Source organism: Argiope bruennichi, chromosome 7 (assembly GCF_947563725.1).
Source record: "Argiope bruennichi chromosome 7, qqArgBrue1.1, whole genome shotgun sequence".
Classification (NCBI taxonomy): Eukaryota; Metazoa; Arthropoda; class Arachnida; order Araneae; family Araneidae; genus Argiope; species Argiope bruennichi.
Genome location: NC_079157.1, coordinates 81686063 through 81699675, shown reverse-complemented (window position 1 = coordinate 81699675; position 13613 = coordinate 81686063). Strand labels below are relative to the sequence as shown.

Below are 13613 nucleotides of genomic sequence, written 5' to 3'. Positions count from 1 at the left end.
GAATATAATAATTATAAAATATTATTATCCCTATATTTCCGCTAAGCTGTATAATATAGAGACTAAAAATATATGTACTTCTTACCAACACATGTTTTAACGCCATCCACGCTAAATTCAGTTTTACCAGACAGACACCTACAGTCTGCTTCTTTGTGCTCATTTAGGAAGCACTCTTGTGTTTCAGCACAATTACATTCTGTAGGGAAACAAGGACAAATGAGAAGTATTTCATTTTGTAATTTCTGAGTCATTTGTGAACAGTCTTTCTCTTTCAGAATGATTTGCAGAAATTCATTGATTATCCTAGAGTTCTCTTATATTTCTATTTTTTTTTTCATTCGACTGCTTTGTAAGTAAATCAGTGAAAATATTACAATTTCGAAAAAAAATTTCTTTGCCGAAATTAAATGTCTTTCTAACTAGAGAAATGGCAATAGCATTTAATTCGCCATCCACTCCATATATAAAAAAAGAATAACACTAAAATTCTGGGAGTCTTTTATTTTGAATTTCATTCCAAAATACTTAGTATAAATAATTTATGAATATAACAACTATAAAATATTAATATCCATATATTTCCGCTAAGCTGTATAATATAAAGACTAAAAATATATGTACTTCTTACCAACACATGTTTTAACGCCATCCACGCTAAATTCAGTTTTACCAGACAGACACCTACAGTCTGCTTCTTTGTGCTCATTTAGGAAGCACTCTTGTGTTTCAGCACAATTGCATTCTGTAGGGAAACAAGGACAAATGAGAAGTATTTCATTTTGTAATTTCTGAGTCATTTATGAACAGTCTTTCTCTTTCAGAATGATTTGCAGAAATTCATTGAATATCCTAGAGTTCTCTTATATTTCTATTTTTTTTTCATTCGACTGCTTTGTAAGTAAATCAGTGAAAATATTACAATTTCGAAAAAAAATTTCTTTGCCGAAATTAAATGTCTTTCTAACTAGAGAAATGGCAATAGCATTTAATTCGCCATCCACTCCATATATAAAAAAAAGAATAACACTAAAATTCTGGGAGTCTTTTATTTTGAATTTCATTCCAAAATACTTAGTATAAATAATTTATGAATATAACAACTATAAAATATTAATATCCATATATTTCCGCTAAGCTGTATAATATAAAGACTAAAAATATATGTACTTCTTACCAACACATGTTTTAACGCCATCCACGCTAAATTCAGTTTTACCAGACAGACACCTACAGTCTGCTTCTTTGTGCTCATTTAGGAAGCACTCTTGTGTTTCAGCACAATTGCATTCTGTAGGGAAACAAGGACAAATGAGAAGTATTTCATTTTGTAATTTCTGAGTCATTTGTGAACAGTCTTTCTCTTTCAGAATGATTTGCAGAAATTCATTGAATATGCTAGAGTTCTCTTATATTTCCATTTTTTTTTTGGTTTGCATTCGACTGCTTTGTAACTAAATCAGTGAAAACATTACAATTTCGAAAAAAATTTTCTTTGCCGAAATGAATTGTCTTTCTAACTTGAGGAATCTCATTAGCATGGCATTCGCCATCCACTCTATATATAAAAAAGAATAACACTAAAATTCTGGGAGTCTTTTATTTTGAATTTCATTCCAAAATACTTAGTATAAATAATTTATGAATATAACAATTATAAAATATTAATATCCCTATATTTCCGCTAAGCTGTATAATATAAAGACTAAAAATATATGTACTTCTTACCAACACATGTTTTAACGCCATCCACGCTAAATTCAGTTTTACCAGACAGACACCTACAGTCTGCTTCTTTGAGCTCATTTAGGAAGCACTCTTGTGATTCAGCACAATTGCATTCTGTAGGGAAAGAAGGGCAAATGAGAAGTATTTCATTTTGTAATTTCTGAGTCATTTGTGAACATCTTTCTCTTTCAGAATAATTTCCAGAAATTCGAATATTATCCTAAAATTCTCTTATGTTTATCCTTTTTTTTTTTGCATTAGACTGCTTTGTAAGTAAATCAGTGAAAATATTACAATTTCGAAAAATATTTCTTTGCCGAAATTAAATGTCTTTCTAACTAGAGAAATGGCAATAGCATTTAATTCGCCATCCACTCCATATATAAAAAAAGAATAACACTAAAATTCTAGGAGTCTTTTATTTTAAATTTCATTCCAAAATACTTAGTATAAGTAATTTATGAATGTAATAATTACAAAATATTAATATCCTAATTTTCCGCCAAGCAGAAAAATATAAAGGCTAAAAATATATATACGGCTCACCAATACATGTTTTAACGCCATCCACGTTGAATTCAGTTTCACCAGACGGACACCTGCAATCTGCTTCTCCGTGCCCTTCTAGGATGCACTCTTGTTTTTCAGCACAATTGCATTCTGTAGGGAAATAAGGACAAATGAGTCTTATTCATGACAAACAAAAATTACAACTGTTGAAATCAACTTTCGAAAAAATTAAATAATTTGGAATTTTTTACTACACTAGTAATATAAGCGGATCCTTCGCTGCGTAAATTTCAGAGAAATTGAATACATTATTGCAAATTTTCTTTGAAACTTTTAAAGAAGTATATCTTTTTGTAATTTCTGAGTCATTTCTCTTTCTCTTTCAGAATGATTTCCAGAAATTCAGTGAATATTCCGGAGTACTCTGATATTTCAATTTTCTTTCTGTAGTTAAATGTGTGAAAATATTACAATTTTGAAAAAAAATTTCTTTGTTGAAATTTATTGTTCTTCTAAGTAGAGGATTGGCATTAGAACGGCAATCCACAAAGTTTTGTTTGTTTGTAGAGTACGTAATAGATTTTTTTTTCATCTATATAATGTTTAGCAGCAAGTCGTCAAAAATCTATCTTTTTTCTATATTTTTTTCTTCTTTTAATAAAAATAAATTGCATAGAAATGCCATTAGAAGTACTAGAAATAAAAGTAAAATTATTTCTTTAGAATCATCGGAAACCGTAATTCATACTTTTGTGAAATTACATTAATAAATATCTGTTGTAGACTGAACTCGGAGTATCAAATTATGCATATAGAATTTTATTATAATTTCAAAGGAATTATATACGAATCGATACATTTGAGCCTCAAAGTTTCTGAAAACAATAAGATGGAAAAATATTAAATTTTTTAAAATTTTTTTATTGGTTATGTTATTTCTCAAAACCAAGGAACAGTCTTATATGATAATTTTTCTTATTTTATAAGGAAATAATCATTCCTGTTGGTGTTGAGAAAAATCTTTAATTTATATTTCATTTTTTCACTCTTATAAATCCACTCCATATAAAAAAAGAGTATCACTAAAATTCCAGAAGTCTTTTATTTTAATTTTCATTCCAAAAAACCTAGTATAAGTTTTTTTATGAATGTAATAATTATAACAAATTAATATCCTATCTTTCCGCTAAGCTGTATAATATAAAGACTAAAAATATATGTACTTCTTACCAACACATGTTTTAACGCCATCAACGTTGAATTCAGTTTTACCAGACGGACACCTACAATCTGCTTCTTTTTGCTCATTTATGATGCATTCTTGTGTTTCAGCACAATTGCATTCTGTAGGAAAATAAGGACAAATGAGTCTTATTCATGACAATGAAAAATTACACCAGTCAAATACAACTTTAAAAAATTTAAATAATTTGGAATTTTTAACTACACTAGTAATATTATCGGATGTTTGCTGCATAAATTTCAGGGAAATTGAATACATTTATTGAAAATTTTCTTTGAAATTCTTAAACACGTATTTCATTTTATAATTTCTGATTCGATTCTGAACTATCTTTCTCTTTCCAGAAATCCAGAAATGATTTCCAGAAATCCAGTGAATGTCCCTGAGTTCTCTTATATTTTCAATTTTATTTCTGTAGTTAAACCAGTGAAAGCATTACAATTTTGAAAAAAAATTTTCTTTGCTGAAATTACATGTCCTTCTATCTAGAGGAATGGTATTAGAACGGCAAGTCACAAAGTAATGTTTGTTTATAGAGTGCGCAATCGATTTTTTTTCATCTATAAAATGTTTACCAGCGAGTCGTGGAAATTCTTTCTTTTTTCTATATTTTTTCCTTCTTTTGTTAAAAATATCATGCACAAAAATGCCGATAGAAAGACTTGAAATAAAAGTAAAAATATTTCTTTAGAATCATCGGAAACCGCAATTCATACTTTTGTGAAATTACATTTATAAATATCTGTTGTAGACTGAACTCGGAGTATCAACTTATGCATATAATATTTTATTATAATTTCAAAGAAATTACATACGAATCGATGCATTTGAGCCTCAAAGTTTCTGAAAACAATAAGATGGAAAAATATTAAATTTTTTAAAATTATTTTATTTGTTATGTTAATTCTGAAAACCCAGGATCAGTCTAATATGATAATTTATCTTATTTTATAAGAAAATAACCATTCTGGTTGGTTTTTAGAAAAATCTTTAATTTATATTTCTTTTTTCGCTCTTATAAATCCACTCCATATAAAGAAAGAATATCACTAAAATTCTAGGAGTCTTTTATTTTAAATTTCAGAATTTCCAGAAATTCATTGAATATCCTAGAGTTCTCTTATATATATATATTTTTTTTTGCATTCGACTGCTGTGTAAGTAAATGAGTGAAAATAATAAAATTTCGAAAAAATTTTCTTTGCCGAAATTAAATGTCTTTCTAACTAGAGGAATGGCATTAGTATGGAATTCGCCATCCACTCCATATATAAAAAAAGAATAACACTAAAATTCTGGGAGTCTTTGATTTTAAATTTCATTCCAAAATACTTAGTATAAGTAATTTATGAATATAATAATTATAAAATATTAATATATTAATTTTCCGCCAAGCAGAAAAATATAAAGGCTAAAAATACATATATGGCTCACCAAGACATGTTTTAACACCATCCACGTTGAATTCAGTTTCACCAGACGGACACCTGCAATCTGCTTCTCCGTGCCCTTTTAGGAAGCACACTTGTGTTTCAGCACAATTGCATTCTGTAGGGAAATAAGGACAAATGAGTCTTATTCATGACAATGAAAAATTTCACCAGTCAAATTCAACTTTAAAAAAATTAAATAATTTGGAATTTTTAACTACACTAGTAATATTATCGGATGTTTGCTGCATAAATTTCAGGGAAATTGAATATATTTATTGAGAATTTCCTTTGAAATTGTTAAAGAAGTACTTGACTTGAAATTTTCTTTGAAATTCTTCAAGACGTATTTCATTTTATAATTTTTGAGCCGTTTCTGAACAATCTTTCACTTTCAGAATTATTTCCAGAAATTCAGTGAATATCCCAGAGTTCTCTGATATTTCAATTTTCTTTCTGTAGTTAAATCAGTGAAAACATTACAATTTTAAAAAACATTTTCCTTACTGAAATTACTTGTCCTTCTAATTAGAGGAATGGCATTACTATGGTATTCCTCAAAGTAAGGTTTCTTCAGAGAGTAATTAATCGATCTTTTTTTCATCTATAAAATGTTTACCAGGCAGTCGTGAAAAATTTTTCTTTCTTCTATAATTTTTCTTCTTTTGATATAAATATCATGCACAGAAATGCCGATAGAAAGACTTTAAATAAAAGTAAAACGATTTCTCTTGAATCAGAGGAAACTGGCATTCATACTTTTGTGAAATTACATTTATAAATATCTGTTTTAGATTGAACTGGGAGTATGAAATTATTCATATAATATTTTATTATAAATTCCAATGAATTATATACGAAAGATACATTTGAGCCTAAAAGTTTCTGAAAACAATAAGTTGGAAAAATATTAAAATTTAATGAATTATTTAATTTGTTATGTTAATTGTGAAAACCGAGGATGAGTCTAATATGATAATTTTTCTTATTTTATAAGAAATTTACATATTTTATAAGAAATTGTTGGTGTTGAGAAATTTTTTTAATTTATATGTCTTTTTTTCGCTCTTATAAATCCACTCCATATAAAAAAAAGATTATCACTAAAATTCTAAGAGTCTTTCATTTTAAATTTCATTTCCAAAAAATTAGTATAAGTAATTTATGAATATAATAATTATAAAATATTAATATCCTCATTTTCCGCTAAGCTGTATAATATAAAGACTAAAAATATAAGTACTTCTAACCAACACATGTTTGAACGCCATCCACGTTGAATTCAGTTTCCCAAGACGGACACCTACAATCCGCTTCTCCGTGCTCATTTAGGAAGCACTCTTGTGTTTCAGCACAATTGCATTCTGTAGGGAAATAAGGACAAATGAGTCTTATTCAGGGCAAACAAAAATTACATCATTTAAATTCATCTTTCGAAAAATTATATAATTTGGAATTTTTTTACTACACTAGTAATATAATCGGATGTTTTGCTGCATAAATTTCAGGGAAATTGGATATATTTATTCAGAATTTCCTTTGAAATTTTTAAAGAAGTACTTGACTTTATAATTTCTGAGCCATTTCTGAACAATCTTTCTTATTCAGAATGATTTCCAGAAATTCAGTGAATATCCTTGAGTTTTCCTTTATTTCAATTTTCTTTCAATCTTTTTTTGTAGTTAAATCCGTGAAGAGATTACAATTTCTAAAAAAAATTTATTTGCTGAAATTTATTGTCCTTCTAACTGTTGGAATGGCATTAGCATGGAATTCGTCAAAGTAAGGTTTCTTCATAGAGTACGTAATCGATTTTTTTCGTCTATAAAATGTTTACCAGCGAGTCGTGAAAAATCTTGCTTTCTTCTATATTTTTTTCTTCTTTTGATAAAAATATCATGCACAGAAATGCCGATAGAAAAACTTGAAATAAAAATAAAACGATTTCTCTAGAATCAGAGGAAACTGGCATTCATACTTTTGTGAAATTACATTTATAAATATCTGTTGTAGACTGAACTCGGAGTATCAAATTATGCATATAGAATTTTATTATAATTTCTAACGAATAATGTACAAATTGATACATTTGAGTCTCAAAGTTTCGGAAAACAATAAAATGGAAAAATTTGAAACTTTTATGAACTATGTTATTCGTCATGTTAATTCTGAAAACCCAGGATGAGTTTAATATGACAATTTTTCTTATGTTATAATGAAAATGTATAATATAAAGTCTAAAAACATATGTATGGCTCAACCAACACATGTTTTAACGTCATCCACGTTGAATTCAGTTTGAGACGGACGTGACGGACCGTTACATTGATATCAATCTTCTTCAAACCTTGAATTTTTATCTACATACTGTATGATCATATATTTTAAAAATAAAATTTTTGTAATGGCAGTTTAAATTATGCGCATATACAAAAACGTTCAGCATAATACAAATTTTGTCATTTTCAAAACCTTTACTGAGTACTTAAGGACGCACTTTTCATGCTTACCTTCCAGGATGTCACAACAAAGAGCATAGTTGCAATTATTATTGTCTTTACAGGATTTTACATAGAGTAACTCGAGATGGTGTTTGAAATATTTAATATGTGCAAATTCCTGAACTGTTTTCTTTAATATACTCTTTTCTCTGTCATAAGTAACTAATTACAAAATACACTACATATATCACAGCAGATGACAGAAAAATTTTCTGTTACTTTTCTTGCTATTTTAACTACATATATTTGAATTTTTTTTCCAAAATATGCATGTGCGCATTATTTATCGCAAAATATGCGATAAAATGAACAAATATTTTTAATATTTATGTATAAAAATATATTATGACAGTGAATTAAATGATTCTACATTTTGAATATTTGACAAAAAAATTAATATTTCTAGATCCGTAATATTATTAAATTCGTGTAATTTTTTTCCGTTACATACATATTAACATTGTTTATAATATTTTTAAATGTTTTAATGATTTCAAGTACACTCCCAATAGACTGGTATATGCTGTCTCATCACATCCGTATCCTTTCTATATGCCCTACGTAACATGACGTGATAATTAAGTGAAATATAAAGAAAATAATTAACACAATATACAATACATGAGTTATAATACAAACTTAATTAAATAACGCACTGGTAAGAAAAACATAACAGAGATTTCAGTAACACCAATATGAGCTATAGCAACATCAATATCAGCTATAGTAACAATAATAGCAGCAAGGCAATTTCAGAAGCATACACAAACTCAGCTCCTTCTTGAAGAGCAAGTTTCAAACTTCCTGAGAATATGTGTGTGAAACTTATTATTTATCTCATAGTTCAATTTCATTCCCACATGCTTTCAAATCAGAGCTATTCTAATATATGAAAGAATTTTTGAAATTTTTTTAAAAACAAATTAGACAAAATAACCGAATTTTAATACTTTTTGGACAGCTAAAGTTTTTACTTGCTTTAGATGGGATTTTATATTGCAAACCAAATTCTACAGTAACCAACTTTTCCACGTACATGTACCGTGTACCACCGTGATTTTAATTTTTCCCATTTCAGACTGTTGAACATCATGAGCTATAGAACAGAACGCCGTCTCATACCCCAGTATCCGTGACCATTCTGGTCACTGAACGGTTTGGTAGGCATGTTACGGGAATTTTATTTAATTAACAAAATATTTACAGTAGGAAAATGAAACAAAAATAACTATTTACAAAATTTACAATTATATAAGAAATTATATTATGATGAGACCGTTTACATAATTTTTCAACTTAGAAATATAATTTGTAGTAATTAGCTTAGAAATATAATGCAGATTGTGAGATAAAATTTGTAAAAATATACATATAATCTGTGTTCACATTTTTTATGTTATAGTAGATCAGGATGCAGTTAAAAAAAATCAGATGGAAAATGATTTGAGAAATGGAAATGAAGACAATCTCTGTTTGATTGAAATGTGTGACAGGAGACTGCAGGGCTTGTTTTTTCCCTTAGTCTTTTTTGGTATGAGACTTGATGTTGAGTGCTATGGAGGCGAGAATAGGTCTCTATTTCCACTTATAAATTTAATTATACTGTGGATTTTTTGTCTGGAAAGGAAGTTGCCGGCGACTCTTTTCAGCCATTCCTGTTCATGGCTTGGTGATGGTTTTTTCATATGCCAGGAGATTGTAAGGATGCATTCCGTAGCATAATGAAGTGCGGTGCCTATCCCACCACAACTGCACTGGTCACTCTCAGACAGGTTGAACCTTTTGAGGTAGGCAGGAAAAGGGCCGTGTTCTGAGAAGAAAATAATTTCCTCTCTGTTCCAGTTAGTGGGATTAAGGTTGACTGAAGGTAAGATATTAAAAATTTTTCTGCCTGTGACACCGTTGCTCCAATATCCTTGCCATTCCTCAAGCATGTTTTTCCGAAGGAGGTCTTTTATATGTGGTTTTGGTATCTTTGTTTGCATGTAGAATTGCCCATTTTGCGTTGCGTCCTTTGCCAGTTGAGCTGCTTTTTCGTTGCCTATATTGCCCGCGTGTGCTTTAACCCATGAAATTTTTATTGTTGGTTTTGAAAGCAGGACACCAAAAATGTCTCTTGCTTTTTGGTTTGTGCTCTTTGGATTTGAAGATGACATGATACTAGCTCTAGTGTCAACATGTATTTTAAAAGTATTGTTGTTTGAAAACTGAGATGTATATTTTACTGCTTCATGAAGTGCAGTGAGTTCAGCTTGGAAAACGGTATTATTGTCATTCAATTTGGCAGACCAGTGGAAGGACCAGGAATCATTGAACAGAACACAAAACGCAGCTCCAACTCCATGTTCTGTTTTTGAGCCATCTGTGAAGATATTGATATTATTTATTTGAGATAAATTTATTCCTTCATCTTCCAATGAAATTTGGTTGGGATTGAGATGCTGTGAAGGGTGAGTAGACCAACCAGTTGCTTTCTTCTCTAGATCTTCTGGTTGTATCTCTGTTATATTATGAGGAAGAGGGATTCTTAGGCGATATATTGTCGTTAGTCTGGCTTCAAACTGTAATTGCAGGTGCAGGGGTGGAATGCCGAGAATGGTTTGTAGCGCTGCTGTTGGAGTTGTGCGGTAAGCACCTGAAATGTAGAGAAGAAATGGTCTCTGAATGGTGGAGAGCTTCCTCTTCATTCTATATGTTGGGTTTAGACACCATGCTGATGAACCATGGGCGAGCATTCTCTCAACTACTGTCTTGTAAAGAACTCTTTTGTGTTTCTGAGAGATTCCCCATGTGCTTCCAGCGATTCTTTTGAGGTTTTGGTGCATTTTAATGGCCTTTTCTCCTTGTTTTTCTATGTGTTCTAGCCAGTTTAATTGGTCATCAATGTGGACTCCTAGATATTTAATAGATTTATTTCTCTTAATGATGTCTCCATTCCACATGATTCTGGGGCCTCTCGCCATTTTGCTGAATAAAATATGGGTTGCTTTTTCCGTGGAGATGGAAAGTTTATTATTTGAGCACCAGGAATTAAATTTGGCTATTGCAAGTTCAGTTTCTCTTTCCAGGCTATTTTTTGTGTCCGCTTCGATAACTAGTACAAATTCATCTGCAAAGGCTTGGATGTGTACATTTTCTGGCCAGACCTGCTTGAGAATTTCGTTGGCTACGAGATTCCAGAGAGCGGGACCACTGCATGATCCTTGAGGGCAGCCTTGTTTCTTATCTTTCATGGCCCTACCTTCTGGAGTCATTAGGGTCACTTTCCTGTTTTGGAGAAGACTGTGAAAGAGGCGATTGATGTTTAAAGGACAGGGACTTTCATCCAGACTTTTGAGAATTTCTTTGTGTTGCAAGTTGTCAAAGGCTCCTTTTATATCAATAGAGAGCACTAAGACATGCTTGCCCTCTCTTCTTGCAGCTTGAATTTTGTTTATCAGCTCATGGATGGCTGTGTCTACAGATTTACCTTCCCTAAACCCATGTTGACGCTCGCTGAGGCTATTAGTGGTCTCAAGATGATAAGTTAACCTTTGGGTCATTAATTTCTCTAGCACCTTCCCGATTGTTGGCAGGAGAGAAATGGGTCGATATGAAGATGCCAGTCTCTGATCTTTTCCTTGTTTTTGGAATAATATAATATTTCCTATTTTCAAGGAATCTGGGAAGCAACTTAATTCTAGGCACTTATTAAAGAGAGTTGGGAAGATATTATGAAAGCGCTTGTGTATAATTTTAAGAAGGAGGTTGTCAATTCCATCAATACCGGGAGCTTTACCTGACGGAAGGTTGTCTATAATCATTGAAATTTCTTGGATTGAAAATGGAGGGTCAAGTGGCTGCGTTGAAGTGTTTAAATTATAGTTAGTTGAAATAGCAGGAGATGGGAAAATCTGGTCCAAGATGGTTTGCGCTGCTTCCTTCAGACTTCCTTTTGGGTCACTGTTCATCAGGTATGGAATTTGAGATGGGAAAACAGATTTCCGGAAGGCGGCTTTGTAATGCTTTCCATATGGGTTGGAGGCTGAACTGCAGAAATTTCTCCAGCCCGTGTTTTTTGCTTTTTTAATATGTTTTTTGTACTCTGTTTTTTCTTTCTTGAAGATCTGGTATCTCCACTGCTTTTCAATTTCTGGTGCCCTCTGTACTCTCTTTCTTAGTGCTCTTACTTTCTTTTTATTAATTTCCAATTTTTCTGTCCACCAGTTTGGTTTCGTTAACAAAAGCTGTTTTTTGATCTTAAAGGTTTTGTTGCAGGCATTAATAATAGAGTTTTGAAGAACTATTGTAGCGTCATTTAGCTCTCTGGAATTTCTTGCTGTTGCTATTTTATTTTCTAGATAATAAATATCTTTACCAAGTATATTGAGAAATCTAGGATGATTCCCATGGCGTGTCTTGTATCTTTTGTAGAACTGGTTAGCTATAGTGGATGCTATTGTTGTTTGTATATATCTATGGTCACTTAAGGAAATATCATCCAGAACCTCCCAGTTAATGGAAGAGTCTATAATTGATTGGGAACATAATGTCAGATCTGGCCAGCCAATGCTGTTATTTCTTTGGAAAGTTGGTGGAGCATCTGATTTATTTAAGATGTATAAATTATTTGCTAAGATAAAATCCAAGACTTCATTGCCTCTGTTGTCATTGGATCTGTACCCCCAAAAGGTGTTGTGCCCATTGAGATCAGCGCCGATGATAATCTTTTCCTCCGGGAGGCTGGTAATGATCTCTTGGATTTCTTGGAGAGTTGTGCTAACATCTTGTGCTGGTGAGGAGTAGGCAGAAATTATTGTGATGGGATAGGAGGATGTTTGAATTTTTACAGCTACCACGTTCACTTTTGTTGCCAATAGAGCAGGTTTTATTTGGGCTGACGGGATGAGAATTGCAGCTTTCTGGTTAGTGGAACTAAACGTTTTCCTTGAATTTGGAATTCCACGGATTTCGTTGGTATAGTGGTATTGTTCTTGCACTAGGATGATATCCGGTTTAATCGTGCTTGCTGTCAAATGAAGCTGGTTGGTGGATGCTTTGGCTCTAGCTAAATTTATTTGGAGTATTTTTAGTGGGTCTTGAGTAGAGGCTGTCGCGATGTTAAAGGGAAAGGAAGAATTTTCAAAATTAATACTGTCCATACTAATAATAGTCCCTTGATTTTTTATAAGCTGCTACCTCTTTTTGGTAGCAGGGGCATTGATTGTCGATGGCTTTGTGCCGCACGTTGAAGTTAGTACCTCTCAATCTGTTGCTCTAGTAGCACCAGCAAAACAAAATAGAATTTCAATATTTATTGATGCTTTATCGATCTACATCTCTTTGAATCATTTTAAATCAGATAAAGAAAAAATTATTTATTCTAGTAACAAAAAGACGAAACAATTGCGTTTGTTCAAATAAAGAAATTCTGGGTCAAGTGAAACTACTGATCATTCCGGTGTTTCGTATAATATATAGAGTTCGTCAGTTCAGTTTTCCAAGCACACAGATAAAGATATTGCACTGTAATAAATATTTATCATATTTTAAGGCCTCACATTTTAAATAGACAAACAATATTAAAGTTTTCTCTCTCTCTCTCTCTCTCTCTCTCTCTCTCTCTCTCTCTATATATATATATATATATATATATATATATATATATATATATATATATATATATATATATGATATATATATATATATATATATATATATATATATATATATATATATATATATATATGAATTTTTTGTAAATGATATATGAAGTATCTAATGAAATATTTTTCAACAATCCATAAACTGCTTTAAAATTTAAATGCACCAACTCCATATAAACAGCCGAATTTACGTGAAATCGGGACTTAAAACTTACCATTAGATTCCCCTTTCTTTAATAACGGAACGCTGTCTGTTTAATTTTCATTATGAGTTTCCAATATTATCCCACTGTAAACATTCAGTACCCTTAAAAGTAGAAGCAACGTTGTTTCTTTTCCCACGAGCCGCATTTTCACTTTTCTCTTATTAAGGCGTCTTTTGCAGAAATTTTCTGATGAAATTACTTTTTGCCCATCTAGTCTACATCCGAATGATTTTTTTTAAAAAAAAATGCATCTGGAGCTCAAATTTCAAGAGGCAGATAACAATTCTCTGTACTGATAAAAATAAATAAATAAATAAAATAAAAATTATCGTACAGACGTTTCATTTGTG

The 13613-nt window shown here is 31.0% G+C and overlaps 1 protein-coding gene across 1 annotated transcript in view; it reads right to left on the bottom strand.

The window, feature by feature from the left end:
* The window catches only part of LOC129975447 (neurogenic locus notch homolog protein 1-like), a 68164-nt gene that overhangs the window by 38583 nt on the left and 15968 nt on the right, over positions 1-13613 (bottom strand). Inside the window, exons 6-13 of the mRNA XM_056088510.1 lie at positions 6162-6275; positions 4916-5029; positions 3469-3582; positions 2275-2388; positions 1729-1842; positions 1178-1291; positions 632-745; positions 86-199 (exon numbers count right to left, since the gene is read on the bottom strand). Of these exons, the coding sequence (XP_055944485.1) occupies positions 86-199; positions 632-745; positions 1178-1291; positions 1729-1842; positions 2275-2388; positions 3469-3582; positions 4916-5029; positions 6162-6275 (912 nt within the window). The remainder of the gene's footprint in view (positions 1-85; positions 200-631; positions 746-1177; positions 1292-1728; positions 1843-2274; positions 2389-3468; positions 3583-4915; positions 5030-6161; positions 6276-13613) is intronic.